This window comes from Maylandia zebra, linkage group LG16, assembly GCF_041146795.1.
Source record: "Maylandia zebra isolate NMK-2024a linkage group LG16, Mzebra_GT3a, whole genome shotgun sequence".
Classification (NCBI taxonomy): domain Eukaryota; kingdom Metazoa; phylum Chordata; class Actinopteri; order Cichliformes; family Cichlidae; genus Maylandia; species Maylandia zebra.
The window spans coordinates 35482912-35500986 of record NC_135182.1 but is presented as its reverse complement, the minus strand read 5'-3'; the positions used below and the strand labels follow the sequence as shown (position 1 = coordinate 35500986).

General features: G+C 44.1%; 1 protein-coding gene across 5 annotated transcripts in view; it reads left to right on the top strand.

The window, feature by feature from the left end:
• The window catches only part of myo1b (myosin IB), a 63128-nt gene that overhangs the window by 21847 nt on the left and 23206 nt on the right, over positions 1-18075 (top strand). For all 5 annotated transcript variants that reach the window (XM_012923231.4, XM_076875385.1, XM_076875384.1 and 2 more), the window contains exons 4-7: positions 11206-11300; positions 13423-13527; positions 14983-15029; positions 16505-16568. In XM_012923231.4, the coding sequence (XP_012778685.1) occupies positions 11206-11300; positions 13423-13527; positions 14983-15029; positions 16505-16568 (311 nt within the window). The remainder of the gene's footprint in view (positions 1-11205; positions 11301-13422; positions 13528-14982; positions 15030-16504; positions 16569-18075) is intronic.

Sequence of the window (18075 nt, the reverse complement as noted above, 5' to 3'; positions counted from 1 at the left end):
AACTCGTTACTATTGGTTAGTGCTGTTGTGTTGTTGTTGCCTCACTGTGTGTATACCGGGTGTGTGTTTGCTGTAAGAGTAAGTTACATCGATGGCGTGCAGGTGGAAACGTATTTCGCACCTGCTCCTTTGGTCCCCAGACAAATTGTGATGTGTGTACATCAGCTGGAGGCAGACCTGCAGCTGGTCCCCTATCTGTAATGTTGTAAGTAGGCTAATTGACTGTTGAGCTCCCATCTTAATTATAATTATTACGAATAAACAGTGGCTGATGCCAGGCCAGAGAGCCGTGCAGTACATATTGATCAGTTTAGGAGAACCCGCGCAGCAGTTATCGAGCAGCCTGCAGTCTGATTCACGACCTGCACATTGCTCTGGAAGATTTTACAATATCCAGAGATGCTTTTGAATATGTATGCCTGTAAATTCTGCCCATGATGGCTCGTAACACCTTTTAATACTGAAGTTTAGGGGACTGTAAGTCTTTTTTGCTTTTTCCATTTTTCCTCTCTGTTCATAAAAATGGCTGAACGCAAGCCCGGATGGAGATTTCGTTCGTAGTTCTGCGGAGCTGCACGGCCACACCCGTCTGCATGAATCTGTCCGCTCTTCTGTCTGCTGTCCAATTAAGTAAAATGCTCCCTGCCCAGATGAGGCACCTAATGATTAACTGGCAGGTGTTTTCCTCCTTTCAAAACACAGGCAGCCCATTAGAGATGAACTAATCAGTGGCCTTTCTTCACGCGCAGCAGCATGCAGATGGCCTGCAGTCCTGTATTGTCTGCCCCTTGCCACTTAGCCAGTCACAGATTGAGGCGTTTGCATGTGTGCATACGTTTCTGTGTATATGCACACACCTCTTTGGAAACTGAACAAACTCTGTTCTTGTCGTGTCCGGAAGTCCACATGTGGGCGCCGAGGTCGGGCGTAATGAGGTGAAACCTCGTGGATCAGCGTAGTCGGGTTACAGTTGTGTTTAAGCTTGGAGTTAACATTAAAGTCAGTGTCCTCTCTGAAGCCACCATTACTGTGTGCTGACAGTCAAGACAAGGATCACATTTTCCTAATGTTTAATAAAGTTTTGACTGAAGCGCTGACCACAGAGCTTCATCACCATGGTGTGCATCAGCACTTCCAGCTGTCACGTCTGTGTCTTGACGTCAGTATTAAGATCTGTCTCAGCATGAGGCGCTCAAAAGTTAATCAAAACAATAAAGGAATAGAATTACACTTCAAGTAGAGTTGTTTGATTTGAGCTTTGCTCTTCATTATTATTATTTTCCCACTGGTCCAGTCTAGAGCAGGGCGATATGGCCAAAAATATTTATCACGATATATATTTGAAAATTTGCGATAACGATATAACCGACGATATAATTGATGCGAGACAAAATACAACTCCACAACATTACTAGCGCAAAAAGACAACCTTCCATTTATTTTCACTTAAACAAGAAGCTGGTTTTTATGTACATTAAAGCTTTATAAAAATGTAACAGTGCAAATGCAAATTCCTTGCTGAAAGTTTAACCAAAAGGCATTTCCAGTAGAAATGGGCTGACATATCCTGAGCATAACCATGTATAATATCCACTGAAGTTAAAAAGAGGTGCTTTGCAACATTAAACTGCAGTGTGCAGTACGCATTTTTCGGACCATAAGGCGCACGGGATTATAAGGCACATTAAGCGAAACAAAGCAGTCAGATAAATCAAACTTTATTAAACTCATTCTTCTTGCTTCCTCCACTTCTGTACCATTGATTCATTAATGTTGAATTCTCTGGCAGCTGTTCTATTCCCATGTTGTTGCAGTATATTAATGACTAACCTGGTATTGTGGATGGATTATCTCAGTTGTTCTCCTGACTGAAGTTTGGTCCGTTTACAGTATCCTGCCATGCGATTGCATTTGTCTCTAACCATGAGGAACCTTCACGTTAACTTTTATAAGTGGAAAAGTGTTAGTGTTCGTCCTCCAGCTTCACTGTTTATGTTATGCTAACATAGCTGTGTCGCTAGCGATCACGTAGCACATCATTATATACCAGCTAGCCCAACTTCAGTAACCCTACAAACGTCACTGCTGTTTAGTTTCCTGTCTTCATTTATGTTGGAAGTGATAGCAGAGCTGTACGTTTGATTTTTTTCAGAAATCTCTCAGTCAGAACATGCAATATCATGCTTAGGTAACTAGCGAAACTAGCGAGCTAACTTCCGCTAGCTTCCTGCTAACTTCTAACTCCGTTAAATGTAATAACTTTTGTTTTCATGGATGCCTGGAAGTTAAACTTTATAGTTACACCTGGTAAAGCAGCAATGCTGATCGTTTTATTAAAGATGAAATAATTTAGACAGTTTCTCAGTGATGCTGCAGTGTTGTTTGACCAGAAGCATACGGAGTTTAGGACCCAGATTACTCCCAGATTTAAGAGCATCTTAGTCCGACAAATATGACAATAACGACGGCCGCTTGCATGTTCTGCAAAAAAATGTGCTTTGTTGTGTATCTGACGGACAAACACCAAACCAGTTCCACATCACGGAAGTTGCACCATTTTTACAAACCAATTCTGGTTCATCTGTTTCACTCAACAATCGGCCATGTGCGTATGAAAACAAAGGCACTGCGCATGCGCGTTTTACTCCCATTCTATCGCGATATTTCATTTTCCTATCGTTGCCTAACATTATACCGGTATTACCGTGAACGGTATAATATGGCCCAGCCCTAGTCCAGTCATATTAAGCATAATGTGAAGGACCTGCAGCATCTGTTAGAAGCACGGGTGACATAAATCATTGTTATTACACTTTTAATAGAAAGACTTGTGCTCTCGAGGTCAAAGGTTGGGTATCACGTGTAAACTAACTGTACTTCCTGTCTGATAACAGTCATATATCAGATCTCTCAATGCGACCCTATGTAATGTTTAATTACACTACGTATAACGCGTTAACCCTTCTCCACGAGTTTACAACTGTTTCATCCTTCTCACAGATTTCAGCTTTCACTTCCTTTTTTCACTCTGATCCAGAAATTTTCAGCTTCTGCTAGTATTTTATTTATTTTGAACAAGATATGGTTGGGAAAAAATAAAGTTTACTCACTGGATGTGGACTTCAGAGTCATTTACTGCAGGATGATATCACACCTGTGCTATCTAACACTAACCAAAAGGCAATATGTGGATTTATGCATGTTATAAATTATATGAAATAAGGACACAGTACATATTATTGAATATTTGCACAGCTCGAGCTGTTGGGTAACAAACGAGTCACATGGACTGTTCTGGTGTTATAATACTGTGTTCAAGGACGCCTTGGTAAGTTGCACCTCAGAACCTGCATGTAGGTGGATTTAAGTGGGCACTTGTTGAAATGGCACTTTGACTCAGGTGGGCAGCGTGAGTCCTCTCCAGCATGTGTGTTGGCGTAATGGTGAGACGATAGAAAACGTGTGTGTGTTCCTTTTTCCACCCACCTCATCAACCCAAGAATAAAATGCAAATGTGTTCAACTGGATAATGCAAGAATTTCTAATCAGTTGCTGCATTCATGCATGCAGGCAGTACTCTGGCTGCTTATATCATTAGAAAAATGCAGTACAGTGTACACGCACTGATTAGGAGCCTGTAGAGCTTAAGCAGCCCATCAGGTTGAAACTGAAAAAATGGCTAATAAATGCAGAATAAACGAATTATTTTTCGGACGTCATGACGGTAATAACCTCCCGTTGCCCCTGAGGAGAGCAGTCCCTTACATCCTGCTTCTTGCTCACGTTGGGCCCCTGTTGCTTGTTACTGAACGTACAAACCGTGAGATGAAAAACGTGTCTGTGTTAAGTATGATCGTGCTGGTTTTGACTCTTGATTTGTGCTGTAATTCTACATGAGCAGTTTTCATCTTTTTGATGCCATGAGACTAAAAACCCTGCTGTCAGTGTTTAATTTAGAAAGCTTTAGATTTTCCACGTCTTCAAAGACGATACGTTTACCTGCCAATAGTTTAACACGATACAGATTAAACACTGCTGCGGCTGATAGTTATTGCTTCGGCGAGCATATATTTTTTAAATGGATTTGCTCTGTGTGTCAGCGTCCAAATCCATTGTAAACTCTGCCTATTCATAGTCAGAACAATGGGTGCAGCTTTTATCTGTGTACACAGCTTGCATAACAAAATATGTGAGGCATACCGAAACGCAGGCAAATAGATAAGACTCGTATTAGCTGCGTGCAATATTGTTCCAGCGTCCAACCTTATATCTCCGACAATAATAAGATTTATTTATATTATTGTGTGCTGAAGAGCCTCAATAGAAGCGAGCACACACCGCATGCTTTAATTAATTTTTTGCAGGTGCTCAGTAAGTATTATCTGCCCCGAACAACACACAAAGTAAACTCTCACAAACTGATGTCTTATTAACTGTCACACATAATAATCTCACTAAGACTGAGAGTAATAACAAACTGGTTTATGTGTTATTATGAGGCAGATCATTTATTTACATTTTGATATAACAACGACGTACATCATTATATAGACTCGTATTTCTAAGGCTACGTCCACAGAGGCCCGGACAGATTTGAAAACGGCGTTTCCTTCCGAAAGCGCGCCGCGTCCACACTAGTGTTTTCGGTCTTTTTCACACAGTTGTGCGTCCACTTTGAAACGGCTGAAAACATTACGTTCCAGTCCTGCGCATGCGTGAAGCGCAAGAAGATTCGACCTGCCTCATTTCCGTCTGCCGCTTATTTACTTTCCGGCTCTTTGAAACGTTGCAGCAAAATGTGGAGGAAAAGCAGCGAGTTTTTTTAAATGGACTCACAATGAGGTGGAGTTGTTGCTGCGAGTAACACAAAAGTACAAAGTTGCAAAAGCGAGTGAGAATTAAAGAATTTGAAGAAAAGCTCTCAGGAGTGCGTGCAGGCTGATATTAATCTTTAATAGAGCTGTCAAACAAAACAGCTGCTGTGTAACGCCCTCCGCTGTATTTGTTTAATTAGTCACATGACTGCATCACATGACTAACATGTGTCATCATTTTAGAAAGTCTCCATTTTTGCTGTCCACACTGCGATGTATGTATGTATGCGCTTTTGAGAGTGTTTTGAAAACGCCGTCTCAGCGTGGACGGGAGAAAAAGTTTTCAATCGAAAACGCATTAGTGTGGACGTGGCCCAAATCTGTCTGTGAGCTGTGAGTTATTACTGCCAGTCACACTTGACAGACCCAAAGAGCCTGACCCCAGGCCCCAAAGGTCGAGCTGATGGCGTTACATGGAGAGATGTAGGGATGATTATCAGGGCCAAGCTTGATTTTTGCATGGATTGTAGACCTTGGACATTGGAATTAATTTATTGAGAACAAAGGTTGCATATTAAGCAAATGACTATGAATAGGAACATTTTATTATTGAGATTGACACCAGTGTATTATGTAAGGTTTAATGAGGCGTCATAGCAAGTAACAAAGTAGACGTGTTATTAGAGCACACAGACTCAAGAGAAGCAATTTTGTCGTGTTGTGTCCAACAAATCGAGATTTGAAATGACTTTGGGAAACCATCAACAATGCAGCTTTTGGGTGAAGAAGAGAGGGAACATCTGGCCTGCTGTCAGCTCCCGGTTCAAAAGCCCGCGTCCATGATGGCACGACATTAGCGACTTGCACATATGCTGTATGATAAACAAGTTTTGCAGCATATGCTGCCGTCCAGATAATGTTGCTTTCAAAGCAGCCTTGCTTATCTTAGTATTCTACCTTTATTACAACAGCATGGCCAGGTAGCAAGAGTCTCTGTGATAAACCGGCCGACCTGCAGTCCTAGTCTGTCGCCCACTGAAACAAAATAAATGAACACGTTTATCTCAGTACCAGCAGCCACGTACTTAAATACTGAGATTTGTTTTGCATTTAAAGGCCTCTGAGCCTGTAGTGACCAGGAGCCCTGAAGAGAGGAAGTCCTCAAACCTGACTGGACGGCGCTTTCGAAGCTATAAAAAGCTGTTTCCATCATGCTGTCTGCAGCTCGGCACATGTGGCCATCTTTTACACAATTGTTACTTTCAAGGTTCTTTTGCTTTCCTTAAAATTTTCCTTTGCATAAATTCTCATGACACCATTCAAACCTTTTATTATAGATTTGAATATGTGTGTGTGCATGAAAAATATGTATTAAAGCATATTCACAAAAGCCTGATGCCAGAGATTAATAAAATTCTTTGCTTGAATGCGTCTTTGAGGATGTTTGCTACCTTGCTCAACCTGCTGATTTCCTGCTTTCTCACTGATCGCATACACAGCTCGGACTGGTGTTTTCCTCGGCTCTGGAACACTAAATTGCTGTGTGGTAAAATAAATTAAAGCTGTAGATCCTTTCAAAGTTTGATGTATGGGTGGATGGTATCAATGAGCAATTTAGCCAAGGTCTTAGACGACCTAGTGTTGAATAAATTATAGAGCTGTGGCAGCTGTGCTTAACTATGAACTTTCAATTTAGTAAGTTATAGGTGTTCCTTATTGCACGCTGCACATTTCGAATCCTCCTTTGATTATGAGACAGTAGTCATATTCTTCTTCTTTGTTAGATGCTCGTCCTGTGAGCTGATCTTTTCCTTACCACCTGTTTTACAGAACAGCATTGTTTTACTTGGTGTGCAGATGGTGCACATCTGTTAGGATCAAGATCTTTTGTGTGCATGTGCGTATCCGCTCTCTTGCCCACCCACACCACAAGGTTAAACTCTCCAAGCATGTGCCACTGAATTTGCGCGTCCCTGTGTTTCTTGCAGCACTCACCCACTCTTCCACCTGGCCGTACAGCGTCAGGAAAGAGTTGTTTCCTTGGCTTCTTCTTTGGAGCGCGGCGGATTTCCTGTAGAGGAGCCAGGTCACGCTGAGATCACAGGCTACTGTGCTGCCCCCTCCTATGCATGGAAACGAGTAACAATAACTACCACTGCAGGGCAAGATATGAAACGATTTTTTGGAAAATGACTTCGCAAATGTGCAAAAGGCGGCACGATGACACGGCTAAGAGCCCCTGAGTAAGATGATCATTAATTGGGGACAGCCTTTTATCTTCCAGTAGCTGGGTGGGCTCCAGGCCATACATTACAGCTTCATCACCATCTATCCTGACATTAAAGTATGTTCAGTCTCTCCTCAAAGTACTCCACCCTTGAAATTCAGGTCACCAACCTCCTGTGCTACCAGAGGCTGGTGGTAAAAGAACTGAAGGCACTATTTTCTGCTGCTTACCTCATGCCAGTGTGGCTTTGTGTTCACCGCTGCCACGTGCACGTCCAAATTACAGCCTGCAGGCAGATGTCTAGGGGAGGTGCCAAGCAGCGCTTACAGCCCAAGGCCTGATCCCAGCCTAACCCCCATCTCCACACACTGATCAGGGAGGCCTCTGGGGGGTTTTTAGTCCTCACTCTCTGTTTTCTCTCTCAAGGTCTTGATGCTTCATCACTTCACAACTCTAATTGCTGTTTAGACTCATTTCCCAGCTTTATGTTGCTCTCTTATTTGTAAATATGCACATTTTTATTTATTTTTTGTCCATTTAATAAAAATACAGAATAATTATTATCACAAACTGTAAGTTGAGACAAATTACTGGTGATTAAATGTTTTATTTCTTCAATTTTAAGATGCAAATCTTGTGAAGGTTTGGGTGTGGCTTGTTTCTGCTGACCTCTATTCATATTATAATTACGAATATGAATAGCAAGTGTGTGTGTGTGTGTGTGTGTGTCTCTCACTGGGACAAGTCCGTGGCAAAAGACCCCCACTCTCCTATTTTACGCCCCCTGCCCTCTCCTGGTACACTCGCCCCTTCCCCCGGGCCCACAGGCTTCCTCTGGGGGGGATAATTGTGTGATGGTTTGCTCATTGTCAGGATCAGGTCAGGCAACAGGAGTGTTTTCACAAAGCAGACATCTGCTGTGCTCTGCTGCCGTTTTCAGCAGTGACGTAATGTCCTGTGGCAGGTCTCGTCCATGCAACCCCGTTGGATTGGTTGTACAGGAGAGGGCAGGGGGGTGGGCTGTGATCAGAGCTTGTGGGGGTGGGGATTGAATTAGAGGCTTATACTTGGGGACAGAAAAAAATAATGCTGCTAGCTGGAAGTTGGTTTCAGTTCCCTGCAAAAACGTAACATTCACGGTTAATTTCACACTCAGTGTTTCTGACCTGGAGGATGCGTGGAAATAAATCCACGGGACGACGAAGTGTAACCTTCAGATATGACTATATCTATAAACCTGTTTTGGCTTCCTGTTAAATCCAGAATTCAAAATCCTGCTCCTCACATACAAGGTCTTAAATAATCAGGCCCCATCTTATCTTAATGACCTTGTAGTACCATATCACCCTATGGCACTTCGCTCTCGCTCTGCAGGCCTACTTGTTGTTCCTAGAGTATTTAAAAGTAGAATGGGAGGCAGAGCCTTCAGTTTTCAGGCCCTTCTTCTGTGGAACCAGCTTCCAGTTTGGATTCAGGAGACAGACACTATCTCTACTTTCAAGATTAGGCTTCAAACTTTCCTTTTTGCTAAAGCATATAGTTAGGGCTGGACCAGGTGACCCTGAATCCTCCCTTAGTTATGCTGCAATAGGTGTAGGCTGCTGAGGGACTCCCATGATGCACTGGGTGTTTTTGTTATTAATCTCTGTCTCTCTTCCACAGCATGTCTTTATCCTGTCTTCCTTCTCTCTCCCCAACCAATCGCAGCAGATGGCCCCGCCCCTCCCTGAGCCTGGTTCTGCTGGAGGTTTCTTCCTGTTAAAAGGGAGTTTTTCCTTCCCACTGTCGCCAAAGTGCTGGGTATTTCTCTGTATGTGTTATTGTAGGGTCTACAGTAAAGCACTGTGAGGCGACTGTTGTTGTGATTTTACGCTGTATAAATGAAATTGAATTGGCAAACTGTTGTCCTGGATGCCTACAGCACATCTGGGTTATTATTTATTAGCCATATTTACAGGACTCCAGGGTAAATAAATGGACTGAATGGGAGTTTAACTGGAATCCTGTTCTTTGGTGTGGTATGGTTTCTCTGGGTTCCTTCATATTAGTTCACAATTATATTTACTACTCACACCAGCCTGTCAGTCGGAGAAATGCTGCCCTAGTATAGCCCATTACCTTATGGATTGTTTGCGGGCCTGCACTGGGGGCTGTTAAAGGAGAGGCCTGGCAGCAGGGCCGAATGAGGTCTGATCCAAATCAATGTGTGATGGTGCAGAACCTTGAGCTCCATTAGCCCGCCTGAGCTTTAACTTCATATTGTGGTCTGGAATACATTCACTAGGCTGTCTATCTCTGGCACTCTCTCTGTCATGGCTTCCTACTAGCAATCAACTTCTTTACAAATCAGGGGTCAGTCTTAGTTCAGTGTGTGATTGCACGCTTTAAAGTTCGGCTCCGTGCAGCCCCGGCCTCACTAATGCATTCGCTGCTTCACCCAAAATTAGATTTAGGCAGGAGTTTCATTTTCCACGTCTTGGTGGATTTCTGAAAGCTGGAGCAGGAATTACAGAATGATGCCGGACAGCCTTTGCACAAACTCGAATGATGACACTTCCTTTAGAAATCGCTTTGAACCTAATTTAACTGGTTTTAAAGCCAGATGGTTGGAGCTCATTTTGATGTGCAGAGTACTTGAATCTGACAACAGCATTGCCTCTACAAATAAATGTAACCTCAGCAAGTGTTCAGAGTTCAGACCCAGTGCCCAATGGTAGTGCTGCGTGTCAGCATCCGTGAATGTCACATTCCTCCCTGCGTTCACGTCGGGTGCACTTTGTGCATATAAATTCTTGATTTGGGATATTACCGAGACCTGGGACTTTTCGAGTGTTCCCACCCTCCAGGCAGGAATAAGAGCAAATTAGACGCTGGGGAGAGGCTGTTTCTGAAGCATTCCTCCAAAATGACCTAGAGCTATGTTTACCCTTTACTCAATGTGAAATGTAAAACTTAAAGATGTTGATCTTTGCTTGATACTCGAAAAGCTGGGAGATTAAGACCTTGATGCTTTCAATGTTATCAGAACTAAGAGAGTCTTGTTGTATCTGTAGAGATCTTGGGGACTCTCGGGGTCACGTGAGCAGCGAGGTCGTCTGTTTGAAATGAGCTTAAGACAAAATTTGTGTTATCCCAGTTTCTTTCCAGTGACACCCCCACAATACATCAGCCTTTACTTAATCCTGCCGGAGCTCATAATGGAGGTCTTAGATGATCCGATATTGCAAATCCACTCTATCTTTTCCTGCACGCACGCACACACACACACACACACAGACACACACACACACACAGACACACACTGCTTTGGACCAAATTCCTGAATCAAGCCAAAGTACGGGCCGGAACAGCTGATTTGCCGTCTCGTGTCCTGTTGGAGGAGAAAGTTGGACGCAGCTCTTGCCGCGCTGTGAACGACTGTTTGCCAAATGGAAGCTGTAAAAAGTTGTTGTCGCAGGCGTCTCCTTAGCGCTCTGTCTTTGTGGGAATATCGTGTCAGAATTATAGACCATTTTGCCACAAGAGATAAAAAGCTGTCACTGCGATATGGCCCTCGTACATCCACACCCTGATCTCAGACCATCACAGGGGATTTCCTGCATTAAGAGAACAAATAATGTATTGTTGTGGAACTGAGTGGGGGCGAAACTGTAGTTTCACTTTTCCTTTGTGTTGTTGTCCCAGAATGTAAGACGTAGGTTTTTTTTTTAACCTTTGTATCATTAATTATCCACCCAGGTCGGTTTCACGTAGACTGCTTTCATTATTCGGGGACCTCTCGAGGTTTTATTAAAGCAGGCAGATTCCTAAAAATGCATTTTATATGTAAAGGTTTCAATATGTGTATAAATATACAACAAATCAGAGTCGCTGTGACATCATTTTAATAATTAAGTTTTGTCAGAGCCAAATCCCGAGGACAGGCCAGCCAAATAAAGCTGCAGCTCACTGCACGTCTGTGCATGTCCAAGATGTCCCGATCCAAGCCAGTGATCCCACGTGCTGGTGATTAGTGTAGACGCCATGCAGCCTGGCACATAAGCGTGCAGCGTGTGTGAACGACCTCTAACTGCCCTCACCCACAAAATGTCAGAGAATATACGTGAACAGCAGTTAGCTGTGTGCAAATGTAACGTGGAGGCTTTCGGGTTTGTGCTTTTGCAGCTACGCTTTGGCAGACGAGGCCTACCGCTCGCTGAGGGACCAGGACAAGGACCAGTGCATTCTCATCACAGGGGAGAGCGGAGCTGGGAAAACTGGTAAATGCTCAGTTTTTTTTGTTGTGTCATAACTTCAGAGCAGGTAACGGGATCACCTCACCACACTGAACGAACACCTTCAATCAGGCTCTAACAGAGTGTCTAACACTTCATGTGCTCAGCGGTTCTTTGTTTTAAATGTAGTCATAACTTGTAAAGAAGCCGATAAGGGCTGTGGGATGTAATCCTCCATAAAAGGGAGCTGATGTCAGTTTTGTTTTGAGAACATCGTGTTGGGACATGAAACTAGATAATGACTCTGCTCACATAAAGTCATGGCGGTAGACATATTACAGCAGCAAACACACGGCTGTGGTTTCCTCATATTTGTGAAATTATGTATATTCAGAGCCAGTCAGTCACATTCACACTGTTATGAACACTTAAAGGCTGGACTTTCCATCAGACTGAAGCTTTTTTCCATATTGTGTGGTTTTTATGATGGTGTATCCATGTTCTGGAGCAGTTTCACATACTGTACAGAAACACAAGAGGATGGTATTTCCTGTGCTGTGTCACAGGTAACAGCAGTATGCATCTGACTGCGTGTTGGCTCTGGGAGTGCTGCTGCAGCTCAGTGCAGCTGCAGACATTCATTCATACTTTAAGTTCAAACTCTGACCTGTTCGCACGGCCAACGTTGTCCCGAAGAACGTTCTGGCTCGGTGAGACGTGGCAGCAGCCCGAGTAAGCTGTACATGCATTTATAAGGCTGTGCAAAACAACCTTAATGACCTCAGACTGTTATGTTTTCATTTTTCTAAAGCTGTACTTTATTTGTCGTATTTTTTGAGGGCTTTTCAGACCTCTCCATCATCCTACATCACCCCCTAAAAATCTGAATACACTGAACACCACATGTTTAAGCAACAAGTTGCATTATTAATAAAGCTAAGAAGTTCCAGCATATCAATACATTTCCTTTGTGTAACCTGCTTTCAAACTCTTGCTATGCTGATCTCTGACAGGAGCTCCGATTTCCCAGCAGAACTTTGCCTGCAGCCTTTGTCAGCACTGTGTAGGAATATATATTATCCATAACCAGGATTATTTCTCGGTGATGCATCAGTGGCGTCCACCACGGGGGGCACAGTGCAGTCAGACCGGCCGTGTTCTGTTCTGTAGGATGCACCAGGCTTTATTCCAACTCCAAACCTCTCCTGGTTGTTGGAGGGAAAAGAAAAAACGACTCCGAGGAGCAGTTTCTGCAGCCAAGTCGGAGATAAATTTGGATTTCGGTAATCTCATCAGCCCCGAAGCTCTGCAGTGAAACGAGGCCATCAAAACCAACCCTATCGATATGGGTCATTGACATTAAAGTGTGATAGGGGTTTCTTTTTTCAGGCTCTCTCTGACTGTGGCTTCTATAAAGGGGATGTGACCAAAATTATTATCAGATTCCATCTCAGTGTGCAGGAGACATAACAGTTTTTATTGTCTGCAGACGGAGTACGTTTACTTTCCTAACCTGAGAGATAACAACGTGAGGATTAAAGTCCTCAGCTTGTAACTCAGAAAAGTTTTTTCCTACGTTTAGATAAAAGTACGTGTCCCGAGCTGTTTGCCAGACTAATCAGGAATCTGTACCGACGACTGCTCTGAAGGTCTTTCCTGTCCTTGCCTGGCACGCCGCACGCATCGCCGGTTCTGGGTCACCGTCCGCTCTCTGGTCAGGAGAGACGATCCTGATGCCAGCTGTCGTCCGACGAGGCTTGTCGCTTGTTCAGACAGGACATGTAGCTTTTTGAGCCAAGCAGAGAATTATTTTTGGGGAAACGTGTCTTAGTTGCAGCACGCTGTGCTGGAGCATTTTTAAATCACTTTCAGCTCCACAGAAAGTTTTATTCCCGTGCTTTCCCCTGGCTTTCAGTGTAATCATAGTATGAATGATGATAATGTGATGCAATTCTGGTCACCGTGTAATTTAACAAAGCAAGTCTTTATAACGGGACCTCCTCCTCTGCTCTGCACCCTAACGAACGGTCCACACCCTGCTCTGATGGCTGTCGGGGGGGATGATGTAAGGGGGATTTTTATAGGGGATGGTGAAACAGGTCGACATCTCTGCACTTGTCCCTCAGTCATGTGAATCACATTATATTTATCTGTGTGTGTGTTTCAGAGGCCAGTAAGCTGGTAATGTCGTATGTGGCAGCGGTGTGTGGGAAGGGCCACGAGGTGAATAAGGTCAAGGAACAGCTGCTGCAGTCCAATCCCGTGCTGGAGGGTGAGTGAAGATGCCCAAGCTGCGTCCCAATTCAGGAGCTGGGTTGTCTGAAGTTCACGTTTGGAGGGTGGATGTGTGTTGAGGGGTTGCCAGAGCTGCTCTAATTCAAGAGATCTTCAAAGTGCAGCTGAGAAAAGCAGCTTTCTTTACTCGGCGTTTAGGAAACGAGAAGACTGTGCAGGATATTTGCAGCCCGACTGTAAATGCACTGCAAACCGCTGCATGAGAGCGTTTAATGATGGTCTTTGATATTTTGGCTTGATTTCCAAATGCACAATACACCAAAACAAAAATGCAAAGCTCCTGGCAGTTAGTCACACAACCTACAAAACATTTCTTTTAGCTAGCTTAGCTAATCTGTAAACACAGATGATTATATAACCACGGAAATGTAATCACAGGCAAGTTAACTCATCCGCAAAATAACTTTAGGGATCTTATAAATACTGTATAATACACTTTTTTATTTTCTTAGCTAAACGGGACGCTACACACACACACACTCATTCCCACAGCTCAGTTCTGGCACACAAACAGCTGTATTTTAATTGGGGGCAGTGGACAGGAAATGCCCATGAATGATGAAGCTGTATGCCCGGGTTGCTGCAGAAAACCCCGCACATCTGCAAGAGTTTAGCTCACGTCAGTCTAATTGCCCTAACACTGAGAAGGGGGAAAGGGAACAGAGTCACGCTTAACACGACGGATCCGTCACGCTCGCGCTCTGCGACACGATACGCATTGGTTTCGTTCTTTGTCGCCCTCGGTTTCTTTTCATTTACGTCTCTTTATCTTCCTCCAGCCCTCTCCTTCCCCGTCCTCCTCTCCCTCTGGCTGCCATTGTGCCAGACTAGCAGCCCACACATTCACAGCAACCGCCGACTTAAATGCACATTAATCAGCTGTTATCAGCAATTAAGCAGTTATGCTAATAGCGCTGTGATGCGTGACACGTTAATGGCATCTTTATGTAGAAATGTGGTGTGAAGCCAATGGAAAGGTCGTAGCAGGGAGATGTTCTGAAAGGCCTGATTGTGCACGAAACACAAAGTTGTTTGTGTCAAAAATGAATATTTAATGAACCCTTTAGTTACGTTTATTTACAAGCAGGAGCCCGCATTGAAGCACTTTTTGAACGTGGCGTGACATCAAGGTTCAGCCCGCCCTAAGCCTGCAAAGCCCTGGTGCTTTGCTTAATCCACCCAGAATTATGGGGCCTCATCAGTACAAATGGCTTTGACATCCAGGCCATGTATGATTGACAGCTAGCTGGACTCGGGCACGAGGTTAGGGATCATTATGAAGGTTTTGAATATTCTTAATGGCCTCTCTGCAATGCATCGGCGGTAACTTTACTCTGAGGTTATTTGCACAAGCTTTGCATTATTTGTAAAGCTTTCTGAATCCATTAGTTTAATTATTTGTGTCTGATTTTTCTTTTTTTCCTCTCTTCAGCTTTTGGAAATGCCAAAACTGTAAGAAATGACAACTCTTCCAGATTTGTAAGTATGCAGGACGAGCTTCTGTGGTTTGGAAAAATGATCTCGTGACACACATTCTTTTTCAGAAAGCTTTTGTTTCTTGAATACTTGGTGTGCATGTCCTGTGTGCTTATACTGTTTGTGTTTATGGCAACATTACTCCAGAACGTGTTTTCATGCATGTGAGGTAGTTTGACTATCATGCATGTGAATATGTTTTTTCAAATACAGGTGATATTTCTTGGTGTCCTCCCTGTGTTCCCATGTAATCTGAGACCCTGGATCTTCCCAGTAGACGGGTCCACACGCCCCCTCAGTCTGAGCAGGCTTTGCACATTTGATATAGTACATGTGCACATGCCTCAGGAAATGCTCTTTACATAAAGCGAGCAGGATGAGGCCTTTCACCTACACTGCGCCGCCCGTTCCTCTGCGTCTCGTATCTCTCTGAATCTGATTGTTGGAAAAGCAGGAGAAATTTAATGCCTATCTCTAACATAGGTCTGGCGTCATAAGGGTGATTAAGTAGCTGCTTTGGTCACACACACACACACACACACACACACACACACACACACACACACACAGCAATTTCAATGTTACAATGTAACAATGTAACTGCAGTTGTAACATTGCCTTTGTTTTCCTCAAACTGCCCAGTTCAGTATTTTGGGGACGTCTGATCTCCTGTGATTTCCATCGCTGTTCATTTCTAAATGTTTCTAACATGAATGTTTAGTTAGCTGCAGTTTCTTCAAAGAGAAAAAGTCACTTCATCTTAGCAGCTGGCAGTCCATCCCAAAAAAGTCTATTTCAGTAACACCCCAGCCCCCCAGGACTGAACTTTGTTCTCCTTCTTGTGCCTGACGCTCGATTATTGTAAAAGAAAACGATTCTCCCAGCGTGTGCCAGCTCGCAGGCGAACTGCCAACCTACCTGTCGTGTCCCAGTTTTTGTGTCACCGTGCACACGGTTTTTAATCATCCGCCTACTTTTAGATGGCAGCACGTGCCGGTGCACGGACATGCAGTTGTAGCGGTGAGCGTTATAACGGATTATGACCCTGATCTGTTTATATTTAGCTAACCTTCGCAGCAACCTCAGGCCCGCTCACCAGATATCAGCTCATCAGAGCGCCATCGGTTGATCAGAAAACTATAAGTCAAGCTGGCTCTTCATTTTGCTGAGTGCAGCAGGCTTATTGAGTTTGGCTAAAACCCATTTACCAGCAGAGCTTGGCCTGTTCAGAGGAGCTGTCTGCTATTAATACATCAGAGGAGGGAAAAAGCCCAAACACAGGACTCTCTGTCTCAACTTCCAGGTTTCAGAGAGAGTCAGAAAAAAGGCCTGAATGTCATTTTTTAAAAAGAGGTCACGCCTCCCTGTTATCTTTAGGTGCTCGGAGTCCTTACACTTCTCCGACCGACTGAATCTATACGACGTTTTTAAAAATAGACAATGGCAATAAAATCTAACTGCTGCTCTTTGACCCTCAGGGAAAGTACATGGACATTGAGTTTGACTTCAAAGGAGATCCCCTGGGCGGAGTCATCAGTAACTGTGAGTAATAAAATGGAAAGAAAGCTTCTTTTTTTTCCCTGATTGATATTTTAAGTATTTGTAAATCACATTCCTCCGAAAACGCCGTCATTCCAGCCTCGTCTTTCCCCCCTCGGCTCCTTGGCAGTGTTTTGGTTTGATCTCGCCTCTGTTCACATTGTTTTGTCTGAGCTGGCTTCCCCGGCAGAGGTCACAGAAACAAAGACGGAAGCTGACAGCCGAGGCACAAATGAACCTCTGTCTGCTCGCCTGAGTCAGTCAGACACAAAGATGGTCTGTGAGAAGCAGCTGCTGACATGTGACTTGGTCAGACCGAGCTGGCTAGCTACACGGCTGCTCTTCCAGGCCTGGATGGATTCCTGTCTGCTCATTATGTTTTAGACGAACCTCCTCTGAACCTTCGCTGCTTCCTACGGCCGAGAATAGCTGGTTATGATTTATGAGAAGTTCTCAGTAGCGTTGGTAATGATAGTGGGGAGACATTTTTGGCATGCCTTTAGTCACAACATAACACAATATTGTTCCCGCACGGATGCTTGAATGTGTGTTTGCTTATCTGAGGCTGAGGGAACATTAAATAAACGCTGTTCAGGAGGCTTTGCAGCAGAAAGTGGAATCCTTCCTTCTCTTCAAAGTAAAGCTGAGTACTGAGTGTGGCTGGACATGGCTGTGCTCAGGTCACTTCGCTGCCCTGCCCCTGTGTCTGTCTGTGATGGAGGAACTGGTTTTCAGTGGCTTGTCTTGTCCTCTCTGTATCTTTAATCACAGCTCTGTATTGCTGCTGACAGCCACTCAGTTGTGGATGTTGTATTATTGATGTGCAAGCTCTCACGGAGCCACTAACGTGATTCGTGGCCGGTGGGTGTCACAATCCGCTGCTAACCCCGACAGCCCCGGGGCTGCAGCGACCTCTAGTTTGGTGCTTGCAGTGGAGCCACGACCACAGATCTGTGAGTCGGTGTTTAAACAGCCTTAAGTGCTGAAAATCGCCAAAAGCCGTTTTTATTTCCTTCTGATTTTTGGTCCCGGTCACTGTGGTCAGTTTGTTCCCCAGACTCTTCACTTGAGTACAACACCAACTCTTCAAGTTTCCTAAAATAAGCTGTTTTTTAAAAATAGACAAATTGAATGCTTATTCAGCCGGTGATGTTGCTGAGCAGCACAGTCGGGCTTTAATTAAATCGTACTCCTCCTGATGTGGTGAGAGGATGATGGTCCCTCTTTAATCAGGTGCACTCGGTTCCAGCCCCGGAGAAAGGGCTGACGTCTGATATCGTTCGTGGGGTTTCTTCCTGTGGTGTTTGCACACAGAGATAATTACCAATATTGGTTTGGTCACCTTGGAGACTGAAAAAACCATCGCTGGACGAGGATCCCAGTCGAGCTCTATAAATACAGACCGGGCAGCTTTAATTCCTGAGGCTCGGCTCGATATTTACTGCTGGGGGCACCTGAGAGTGGCAGCAGAAGGATTTCCTGTGCAGGCTTCTGGTTCGTCTTTGTGTGT